At 35.5% G+C, this 12,378-nt stretch overlaps 1 protein-coding gene across 3 annotated transcripts; it reads right to left on the reverse strand.

Annotated features, from left to right (window-relative positions):
- Positions 1-2,246: 2,246 nt before the first annotated feature.
- anln2 (anillin, actin binding protein 2) lies at positions 2,247-11,673 on the reverse strand. Of its 3 annotated transcripts, XM_026287114.1 has the most exons (24): positions 11,540-11,673; positions 11,014-11,079; positions 10,608-10,784; positions 9,464-9,550; positions 9,189-9,361; positions 8,991-9,083; positions 8,791-8,871; positions 8,465-8,594; positions 7,486-7,913; positions 7,072-7,166; positions 6,274-6,403; positions 6,043-6,178; positions 5,773-5,937; positions 5,547-5,673; positions 5,373-5,421; positions 5,192-5,257; positions 5,067-5,099; positions 4,853-4,874; positions 4,662-4,771; positions 4,366-4,419; positions 3,670-3,756; positions 3,106-3,213; positions 2,891-3,027; positions 2,250-2,721 (listed from the first exon to the last, which is right to left on the reverse strand). In XM_026287114.1, the coding sequence occupies exons 2-24, from the start codon at positions 11,069-11,071 to the stop codon at positions 2,559-2,561; spliced, it is 2,709 nt and encodes a 902-aa protein (XP_026142899.1). In that variant the 5' UTR covers positions 11,072-11,079; positions 11,540-11,673; the 3' UTR covers positions 2,250-2,558. The 3 variants fall into 3 exon arrangements, with proteins under 3 accessions (XP_026142900.1, XP_026142899.1, XP_026142901.1); XM_026287115.1 differs by lacking the exon at positions 4,366-4,419 and having other exon boundaries at positions 2,247-2,721; XM_026287116.1 differs by lacking the exon at positions 8,791-8,871 and having other exon boundaries at positions 2,252-2,721.
- Between the last annotated feature and the right edge of the window lie 705 nt (positions 11,674-12,378).

Consider the following 12,378-nt stretch of genomic DNA (forward strand, 5'->3'; position numbering starts at 1 on the left):
AAAGTAGGAAAACGTAAATATTAATTCAGATGCATTCATTTTATTTCTCCTTTGTGCAATAAAATCTACAACCATTACTATTAAATAACTTATAGTCAGTAATTTACACAATGGCGAATTATTAAATAATTTCTATATTTATATAACAATTACCCAAGATCTATTGTCTGGACTCTAAAATGCAGACCAAAATAAACACAGATGACAGTGTCATCTTCACATTAGCACCTATAAAACAAAAAGGAGAAAATGGCATTAAACAACACTTACCAGACACAAAACACAAGTGAAACTTCCATGAGTGAATATCATCTTCAAAGCAATACAGAACAATAAAAAGAATGAGAAATATGTTTTCTCTGTGTATTGTCCGCTACCTTTTCAGTAAGCTGTACTGTAAAGTATGATCTTAGTGTGTGTGTGTGGGTGTGTGTGCGCATTTGCATGTTTATGGAAAGGTGTCGACAGTAACACATCAGAAGACAATGATATTACCAACAGATGAGGGCATGTTTAAAAGCCTTAAGTAACAGTCATTTCAATGTCAGCTTTAAGAAACTACATACATAGATGTCATGAGAGTAATTTTACAAACTATTTACAAAATAAAATATTATACATTTTATAATAAAAAGCTGACTTTTTGTAGTGCTTTGATGCAGCAAGCCTTAGGGCAAACAGATAAACAGAAGTGGTATGTGACTGCCATGTCAACATGGAAAAATAAATTCATGAGAATTTCTCTTTTTTTTTGGAGATGTTCTATAAACTGTGCATAGGTTTACATAATATTCAACACTGACAGCATGACATCTGGTCAGTTTGTTAGTAATAATCCATAATTAAAGGGCTTGCTAATCCAAAAATGAAGATTGTCATTATTTACCTACCCTCATGTTCTGTCAAACCTGTATGCCTTTATTTTTTCTGTTGAATACAGAATATATCTTGAAGAATGTGGATAACCAAATAGTTACTGGTAGCCATTGACTTCTATAGTATGTAAAAATACTATGAAAGCCAATGGCTACCAGCAATGATTTGGTAACCAACATTCTTGAAAATATCTTCTTTTGTCTAAAACAAATAGAAACGCATACAAGTTTGGAATAATATGAGGATGGTAAAGAATGACAATTCAATTTGGGGTGAACTAACCCTAAATCTAATTCTCTGCTGAATCATATTAACTTACTGGATAGAACAACTAATGACTTTATTGTTTAAAGCAATTTCTAACCAGACAACCTTGCACATATAAGTTAAATTATGTCTTGTAATAAATCTATTGAGACAAACTATAAGATCCGACACCAAGTGTAAAAGAAAAACAAACACTTTAACAGCCATATTTATTTTATAGTACCTTTACCAGATTATTTCATATGGTTTTATATAGTTAAACATAGTAATAGTATGAGACCCTTGGCAAAAACACATGTATGGGATAAACATGGCACAGAAAAGTTTCCTATCAGTTTCAGTCCCTAGAGTGAAAACACTTTTGCAAGACAAACAGATACAACTTGCTGAAGCTTCAAATAAACCTCAAAGTGGTCATAAGGTTGTACATCACTCTCTATCCCCCTGCATGAATTATCACATGACATTTTCAGACTGACAGCTCTGTAGTGTTATTCGTATACTTGCATATTCCAGATTTTAACCCAAGAACGTTATAAGTTATAAAGGTATAAACGCAATCGTTTAGTTTATGTTGTCCAGACTGTCTCCTAAAAATATAATATACACCTCACTGGATATAATGCACAGCCAGGTACTAGGTAGTAAACAATCAATGTTTTTCAAAATCAAAACTAAAGGAGACATACTATGAATATGAAAATGTCCTCCCAGAAAAATAAGATATATGAATCGAGGCATACTTCATATATTGTACATTCCAATAATAATAATAAAAAAATGATTCTCCCTTCTAGATGTAGACTGCAGTTTTACAGTTAGTAAATATTAATCCCAGAGTAATAGAAAAAGCAATAAACATAAAAAGTTTTAGACGAAGGCAGACAAGTAGTGCTTCCCTACTAATGCAGTAAACTTGACTATACCATGTAATTAAGGACACTCTCATACATAAGCATAATCTGAAACAGATTATTGCATTTAAAATGTAAAGCAATTCAGTTACTCATTCAATCATAAGTCTGAATAAGGCAAGAGATTAATAAACATTCAGGCACTTTGGGGATTTACCTCAGGCATTCAAACCAGACTGCTCTTACTACATGGCTCACGTGAAAATTAACAGCAATGGCAAATCTATCTATCCTTACAGTGTGGTAAACCATTCTAAAATATAGCACAATCTACAAGAGGTAATGAGAGATCAGAAATCTCAACAAATAAGCCACTATAATGTATGCTTCTTCCAAAGTAGTATGTTTTTATGTAGATTTTGATGCACTACTATGTAAAACCATTCTGTTCGGCAACTTCTATTCTCAGAAGCTCTTCATGTATTTTTTAGTGCCATATATGATGTTCTCTGAGATCTCCTTTCTTAGTGTTGCATGGTGAGGGTTCACGTGTGTGTTGTGTTACAGGATACTCTCACGAGAGTTTCCGGTGTTAGAGGACGTGCTGGACATGTTATCGTTAGAAACGGGTTTCCTATTCCACGTTACAGAGTCCAGTAAGGTCTGATTCAGTTTCTCCATCCAGCCAGACCTCTCCTCCCGTGTGTCCGCTGAAAACCAGCACCTGAACAACAAAAGATCATTTAGATTTGAATTAAAACCAATACTCCTTTTGTAAACTGATACTTAATGTTAAAATCACAATGAAACAGAAGTAGCAGATCATTCTTCCATATTGTGGAATTAAATTTTTGGCCCAACTCTTTCTTTTAGTAAATTCATGGATGCATTACTTCTTCAAGGCCTGGCTGTGTTCTTGCTGGAGGGTGTTAGTCTCTACTAATTCAAAGGTGTAAGGCCGTGCACAGCACTCTCGCTCCACAGGCCTGACACTGCAGAAGCCAAAGATAGAGAGACTGCCATCTGCTGGCTGGAAGAGAAGGTACTTATAAAAAAATATATATTACAAGGAGAATACATATTTACACACATAATTACACAACCCCACCTTGTTGCCCATCTCATTCGGGTAGTTCCAGTAGAGCAGGTGTCCTCCTTCTAGAAGGAAGTAGAACCTCTGCCAAGATCCAAAGCCACTCACATCCTCAAACATGGTCTACAAAAGGAGAAAGAAAGTTACAGCATGAATTTCACAAAAACACAGCACGTTTCCTATAGACACACTTCATGAAGCACATCAAATTTGAAAAGAATACATTAAAAACAAACAGAGATCATAGACAAACCTAATAATTTAAAATAAAGTACTAATGTAACCGGTTAGACCCAGTTGCAGCTCTACTATTCAACATTTTATATTCTTGTGCCCTAAGCAGTTCTCAAACTTGCATTCAAATGGATCAGACTGCGACTATGAAGATAAACTGCTAACGTCTTTCACATATCTGCATGGCAAATATGTATTGGCAACTGTATTTTCACATTTTTTGCTTATATACACAAATTAGTCAGGGGACTACAGATATGGTAAGTGCCTTTTTCATGTGCTAAAAAAAAAGAAGCTAAAAATAAAACATTGGTCAGTGTCTGGAAATCATACACACCAACTCACCAAAAAGCCCTGATGCTGGACATTAGAGTGGCCCTCACTGTGCAGCCGCAGATAGATGTGGCCCTCTAGAGGAGAGAGGAAGGGAACCTACAGAATGTAACGAATAGGTTAGTCCCGACACAGGGAAAAAAATGCATCAATATTGTACACATTTTTAGTAATGGATAATCTCATTACAGTAAAGCTTTAAGAAAAAAAATCTCTAGAACAGCCACCATTTCTGAATGCTTAAAATGTAAATTACTAATATTTATTAATATTTTAGCCAAATATTAAACAGCAGTTACTTAAAAATCATCTGTAATATTATAAATTTATTTACTGTCACTTTTGGTCAATTCAATACATATTTGCTGAATAAAAGTATTACATTTCTTTAAATTACTTAAATTTATTACTAAAAATTTACATTTTTATTACATTTTATAGGTCTGGAGGTAAAATTCCATATCTCCATAATAAAATACAAAACCTTTGGAGAATAAGAGAGGGTAATTGTGGGGATATTGGTTTAATTTATCCTAAAGCAAGTTATGAATGTCATAATCAAGCCATTGTCATTTTATTGACCATTGCACAGGCCAGGGGATTAATGATTAGTAAAAGGATGAAGAAAAGGCCCAGCAAAACACTAACACAGAAAATGTGCAAAGCCCACTAAACCAGAAGCAGAGACTATGGTGGAAAGAGTGACACCTTTTCCTGAAACTCATCTCCGAGGAGTCGCCTGATTTTGCCTTCAAATTTCATCTGAGTGGAGAGAAACAGGAGAGATGGACAGAAACCCAGTTACAGAACCACACCACAGTGCAAACACAACATAGAACAACCACTGATCTCCTTTACTTAACTGAAAATTAAACGTGTAAAAGTGTATACAATACTTTAAAAAAAAAAAAAAAAACTGGGTAATGCTGCAACAAGTGTGCAAAATGGTGAGGACAGCAACACGGACACTCACTAATGTGAACAAAGTTTTACTGAATCAATACCTTGTCCAGAGGGAACTTGCTCTGTCCCAATGAATTCAGGGTAATCTTGTGAGACCCCACTAATGTGAAGTTACTAGAGCGCTGGGCACTCAGACCAGGCACAGTAGCAGCTATAACAGACGGAAAAGAAATATCAGTGTCTGATACCACCAATCAGCCAGTGATTAAATGAGTAACAGAGGAATACTCACAAGTCACACTCTGGTTAGATTTCTAGAAAAACAAAAATAAACATTTAAAGGAGCAAAAGGTATCTAAGATTCAATAAATATAAAAACACACAATGTGCCCCATTTTCTGAATTGTTTGTGAAAGTTTCTTCTGTGTCGTATGTGACAATTCAAAATATGTGATTTTATGAACATCATAACATAAATACAGAAAATACAGACATTAGATACGTACTGTGATGCTGTGGAGAATCTTCTTGGGTGTCACCTACAAACACAAACATTTTAAGACAACTGTGCATTGCTAAAAGTAATAAAAGACTCAGTTTTCTCAGCATAATGTGTGAAAAATGTACAAACCCTTGACTTTGTTGAGCTGCGGAACTGCTGAGCATTCATACTGCAGGTATTACTCGGAGTACTGGACTAAAAAACAGTGGAATACACAACACCTAATTATGAACTAGAAAATATAAGTTAAAAAATATCTTATTTTTTTAATTCATGAAAACATATTTGGTTGTGCACAAGCTCTACCTACCAAACTGTAGACCTCAACATCAATCTCAAAACTTGAGCGAATGTCTTGTCTGTGGAAGGAAAATATTCATGCCAGTGTAAATCACTAATGTTGTATTTAAAACATTCACTTTAAGCACTGTGCAGTTTTAAACTCTGACATCATAGAATCATTACGTGTAGAATGTGGACTCACAGTGTAACAGAAGTTGGGAAGGTGATTGTGTCTCCATTTTGGGCATCAGCAGCTGTAGCCAAAGGCGTTGCCACAATATTACATGGGCCATAACGGATCAAAACGAAGAAGTAGTGCGTTGGATGGCCTTTATAGAGACAGAAGCCATTACAAATTGTGTAAGAACATTGACCTTGTGGAGTGAATTTTCATCTTCTGCCATTAATGAATACAAATAAATGCTCACCTGTGCGAGCAGAGCACACAAACTCCACCTTGAGGGGCAGCTGGATGCTGCTGATGCTGACTGTGCCTCTGCAGGGCTGCGGAGGTGCATTCTGGGAGACTGGTTCACCAGACTCACCCTCTCTCAGCCTGCTAACCTCTGCCAGTAAGGCTGCTCGCTTCTCACCTGCATGAAACAGACAAATGAGAGCCAAATCAGAACATGCAATCTCATAGATTTGCAGGAGGTTCAAGTAGAGAAATGCACTTTGCTCACAAATGCTCAACTTACTGGAGACAAGCAGGAGTTTCTCAGCCTCGGCCTCCTGCTGGGAACCTTTCCCATGTTCCTCATCACTGCAACAGCTCAGAGCCTGCAGTGTCTGTGTGATGATTGTCTGCAACTTGGCTGCCTCCTCGTTTAAAGCCTTAATGGACCAAATACAATCACCTGCATCAGATCTTGAATTCATGAAGTCTCCTAAAATACCACAGTATAAGGCTCCCAGTTTAAGTTTCAAACCTTAATTCTCTCCTTGATGTTGATGGGCTTTTTTGAGCAAGTATTTTTTGGAACCTGCTTCTGAACTCCAGGGGTCAAGCTCTGAGTAGACAGGGGGTGGATCTTCCTTTGTGAGCGGTAGGAGTCAATGCTGTCAATCGTATGAAAAACAATTAAAAAGGTAAATATCAGTGGTTGACGAATATATAGAGAGCTAAGTTGCTCTTGATCAATGTAATACGGACATGCACTACCAATCAAAAGTTTGGTGTCATTTAATATAGATTTATATGTTAAATATTAAACATTAACACTTATTTGACAAGGATGGATTAAAATGTTCAAATATGACAGTAAAAGACATTTAGAATGTTACAAAATTGTATTTCTAATTTTTTTTAAATACTGTTATTATGAACTTTCTTTTCATCAAAAAATGCTGAGACAAATTACCAAAGATTCAACAAAAACATTTTCAACAATAAGAATAATTTCTTGAGCACCAAATCAGCATATTAGAATGGTTTCTGAAGGATCATGTAACACTGAAGACTGGAATAATGATGCTGAAATTTCTGCTTTGGCATCACAGGAATAAATTACTTCTTAATTGCAAAAATATTTTACAATATTACTGTTTTTACTGTATTTATTTATTAAATAAATGGCTGATTTATTAGTCGATCACTACTAGTAAAAAAAAAAAAGAAAAAGTAAAAGATGTACTACCATGCCTAGCTTGGTATTTAGTAAAACACAGTGATACAAAATGAGAAGGCTCTAGGGAAATTATTATTGTTATAATTTAAATAAGCACACCTGTATAAAGATGGAACACTGTCAGCAGGACTAGCTGTCATTTCTTCAGGTGAGGGTGGTTGTACTGATGGCTTAGACACTGTGATTTCAATCTTCTGTAGAAACATTCAGAAAAATACACTTATTGTCTTCTTAACCAACTGATACATTTAGATCTATGTAATAAATTACACTCTTACACTGTAACTAAAATGTGCATGTATCTTTATATTTGTGTAAATTCTGTCATTTAATTTCATATGAGTAGTGGGATAATTATGCTAAAAGGCATTCTGATCAAAATATTTTTGACAAGCACTTGGATTTCGTTGGCAACCTAATATTTAACCATATACACTGATCACACAAAGTCTTAATGCAAAGTTTCCGATTTACTGGATGTACAATTAAAATCTCTAAAAATAAGACCAATACCAGTGGTGTGACAACAGCCTCCACAGATTTGCTGAGAGGAGAAAGAATACAGCTGGGCGGCAGCGTTAGAAAGTCTTCATCACCCATGGTGCCACTCTCCTTTTCTTCCTTCATTTCTACTTCTCCGTCGTCAACTGACTGTAGCTCCTTCTCTTTATCTGTTGAAGAATGGGCTTCAGTACTCTCTTCACTCATCTCACTCTGGTCAAGAGGATCCTCATTTAATGTGACTGGTTCCTGTTTGTCTTTCTTTTCAGCTGTGTCTGATTCTGTTTTGTCTTCCTTTTCAGTCTCTGATGAATTGCTCTCATCTTTCTCCACCTCTTCTTCCTTATTTCCATCTTCACTTTCAGCTTCCTTGTCTGCATGCTGCAGGACATCTTCAAACATCTTGTCAATCAGAGCTGAAGTGTTCAAAGTCCCAGGTTCTGTTTTGGTAAATATGGTAGTTAAAGGGATAGTTCCCCCATATACAGCAAGGGTAACTACAACGGTCAACGCACAGAAAGGTAGTAAGGACCTTGTCAAACTATCAGTGGTTCAATCATAAATTTATGAAGCTATGAGAATACTTTGTGTACAGAGGAAAACAAAAATAACAGTCCAATGCCATTATTGAGGGTACCACAATGTAGGAAGAAATAATTAAAGTTATTTTTGTTTTTCTTAGATGTGCACAAAAAAATATACTTGTAGCTTCATAAAATTATGGTTGCAACACTAATGAGACATGGACTAATTTAAAGATGTCCTTATATTTCTGTATTCTCCATAGTCAGCATAGACCCTTGCTGTCTATGGAGGATGAAGAAAGCTTTCATATTTCATCAAGAATATTAAAAATGTATGTTCTGAAGATGACTTAAAGGTCGTAAAGGTTTGGAATGATATGAGGGTAAGTAATTAATGACAGAATTTTCATTTTTGGATTAACTATCCTTTTAAGTTAGATTCAAGAGATTTTAGGAAGCACATTGACCTGTAGATGTATAAAGTTCTTCATTGGGGAAATGGATGTCCACAGTACATGGCGGTGTGGTGTTCAGGCTTCCATCAAATACTTTACTGTCAAGCTCACAGGAGCTGAATTCAGTTCCCTTTAGCTCATCCTGCAGAACACACAAAAGCTGAAATTAGGCTGTGCCCTATATACACAAATAAAACAAACAGTTCTCCCCAAGTGAGTCTGTGCAAACAAATCACTTTGCCCCAGTGAACCTCAAAACCAAGGGTGAGAAAGTAGGACAAAAATAAAAGCAGAGTAGACAAATACACTTCAACAAATTGTCTCAAATACATTCTCACACTCCAGGTCTGTAATGGAGGCCACTGGGTTTTTCGATTTTTCCTGTAAACCCAGGGAGAGGATGTGGCTGGAGATGCCCTCTGAGAAAATGAGGATTATTTACTTTGAGACTAATCTTCTAAATGCTCAACAGACAAAAAAAAAAAAAAAAAAAAAAAAAAACAACACTTTACAAACAAACTTAACCTGATTGGCTCACCTCAGTGAGGGAGGAGTCAGACAGACTCCTCTTCAACCACATGTTTTCTGCCACTGGCTGAACCTTCAACTGACTCAACTCATTCTCACGTGCCTGCATTTGAGACAGTTAATGAGACGAGATTTAGTAACAAAACGTATCCTTCTCTTTGTTCCAGAAACAGTTTGAAAAAAGGTCAGATGGGTGGGACAGATCTACCTGGCGAATACGGGAGGCCTCTTTACTGCTGGGTGTCACAGCAGTGTTCAGCTGCTTTTGAATGCCATGCACAAAGCTGGAGAGATTGAGTGTGCAGGGGGTGGAGAGACTGGGGCTGTTCAGTGGTGTTGGGGCTTTGAAGCGCTGCAGGCGAGAGCTAAACTCTCCCTCACCTATCATACAATACACATTCAGCTTGCTGCAATTCAAACCTTAATAAAGAATGCAGTGAAAGAAGTAGCAGTTGTGAAGTCTTTGTGCAAGTAAATTCTCACCTATTCGACAGATCTGCGAGGACATGCTACCGGTACAACCCTCAGACCCGGGGTCAGACAGGCAGCGCTGGACTAAGCCAGTCCCAACTGATCACACAGAAACAAGACTATTCATTCCTAAACTCTGGATATATGATTACATTACATAAAAATGCTTATTTTAAAAAAGAAAAGAAGAAAAAAGAAAGAAACTCTCTCCACCCTTAGACGAAGTGTAAAAGTGCAATATGAAAGAATGAATAGTTATTTTATATTCGAATTTACATATACTAGGAAAAGTGCACATTGTAGATGATTTAATTGGTTTTTCAAAAGTTTGTCTTTTTTGCAGTTCCCTTAAATAGCCATGCATTGGGACAAATTACATTTTAATTGTACAAATATTTCATGTAGCCTCCACGCAAAATACAAAATGCATAATAATAATAATAATAGTATTACATTATTAGATTATACAAAAACAAAATCTAATTCTAAAGTTTTAGAACTATGTGTTATTAACAGATACATTTAATATGCTTACATTGTTTGTTACATATATTTAATGGTATATGTAGTAGGCTTGCTATAACAAATAGGCATAACGAACATATTTCCATGTCCAATGACATCAAATATGGCAGTGGTTGCTTCTTTTTTATGCTGCTCCGAAATAGTAATAGTAAGATCATTTGAGTTAAGCAACATTTAATAATCAGAGAGACTGATTATAATTGACATCAGTAAAAAACAAAAGCAGAGAAATGCAGTGAAAATAGTGTACATTACTAAATTTTCAAAAAAGAAAGGGTTGGGTTGTGACTCAAACTGGCCAAAAAAACAAAACAAACAGTAACAACATAGACATAACAAAAATGCTAAAAGTTTAGTATCAACAATACTAACATTGTTTACTATCTGGAAACATTGTGTACCAGTTTAACTTCATAAATCTACATATATATATAAAAAAAAAAGTATAAAACCTTAAGCAAAACTAATTTGAAATGTACTAGAAAATCAACTTGCTATTTTATGACATGGGGTTGGATGAAAAATAGCAAAAACTAAACAAAAACAAAAAAAAAACAATGAATAAATAAAGTTAAAAAATATACTTGAATTGCCAGAGGGATTTTACAAAAGGATAAATTTGAATTCCTACCATCTCGTCTCTGGCTGAGTTGCTGGACTCTGGAGCGGATGGAGGATATGGCAGGAGTGTCTGGTTTCACCTCCAGCTCTGCCAATCTCAAGCGTGTCCTGGCAGGGGATTTCTTGGGGTCCAGGTTCTCCTCTCCCCCTGCTGCCAACCGCCTTTTCTTCAACACATTTTCAAGTTCTGCAAAACATTTTGTAACTCATAACTCACACTGATGTGATGTGGCATTAATGGTTAAACTGACAATGACATATAATCTTAAACGGTATATATACAAAATAAAGCTCAGTTACAAATGTAGCCGACATATCTTATATATTACAACAATTGACAAATAACTATAAGTTACTCCGAAATGGATTGTATGTTTGAAGAGTAAGGGCGGTGACAGATGAAAACACAGTCCTACCATTAGAGGCTGAAGTGTTTTCCTCCAGTGGATCTCTCGGTCTCTTTTGATTTTCCATCTTAACACCTGTCAGCAGAAACACAGCTTTACATTCAACGAACTTATGTTTAATTAAATCATAAATCAAGATTATGGTTACGTATAGGTAACGTTACTGACTTTGAATTAAAATTGTTCTATACAGACGTGTTACTAACTTTGTTTACACAGTTTACACAGTGTAGAACAATTGATATGGGTCATTTCAAATCCAAATGTTCATATCAACGTCTTTATTTTGATACGTCGGGAATAGTTTTTCATTGAAACAACGTATATCGTTATTCACATAACGTTACCGAGACAGTGAGGCCAAAGCGCTGCTAGTTAACGTTAGCTAAGTTACGTTAGCAGTCATTGATTGTTAAACAAAATAGAATACGAAATATAAAGTGGTCGGAATCGTAGAGATTCAAATTTTATGGCATTCTTTTAAATATGTTAAGTCCTTTTTGTCGGCTTAAGTGTTAAAATATATCTTTCTTACCTCAGTAAAATAACCGTGTCAGTTTGTGGACTTTTCAAACGTCTGTGACTGTCAGCTGAGCTCGAGCTTTTGAATTTCCGCGGGCACCCCGCGCACGCGCATAGCATTATCTTATGTCAAGTTCTCCAGAGCCCTCCAGTGGGCTGACAGCGTTATAAAAATAAAGAGATTATTTACATACATTTAAACAATAATACCAACCTGTTTTGTATTTAGATTTTTTGTAACGGATACATTTAAGAAACCAACTGAAGCAAAATCCGTTAACTTTTCCGTGAGCATCTAAGTGATTAAAAAAAAAACTATTCCTTTTATTTTCTGTTCTCTTATTATCATTATCTCATGGTAAATTGCTTCTTGAATTCCTCAAATGTAAGCCGCTTTGGATAAAAGCGGCTGCCAAATGAATAAATGTAAAATCCACATTCTCATAAGAAAGCAAATAACTTTTCTACACTACAAATGTGACAGAATTCAGATCAGGCAATGAAATTGATATGAATCATTTTAAGGCGAGTTTGCATAATTTTATTTAAAAACCTTGTTGCTTTTTTTCTTTGTGGCATTCTGAAATATCAACAAATTTATTTTTTGATTCCTCTTTTTGATATTATTGTTATATTACATCCCTGTGTTATTCCTATGTATGTCTGCGCTATGTTGTACTTTCTTCTACACTGGAAGATCCTGTCGTCAAGTCAAATTCATTGTGTGTGTAAACATACTTGGTAATAAAGCTCTTCTGATTCTAAAGATCATTTGTATTAAACATATTTTTTATAACCAAAGAGGCAGATTATAATGGAGATCATAGATATATGAAGACAAAATAATTCTGC

The sequence above is a fragment of the Carassius auratus genome, chromosome 18, assembly GCF_003368295.1.
Source record: "Carassius auratus strain Wakin chromosome 18, ASM336829v1, whole genome shotgun sequence".
Taxonomy (NCBI): Eukaryota; Metazoa; Chordata; class Actinopteri; order Cypriniformes; family Cyprinidae; genus Carassius; species Carassius auratus.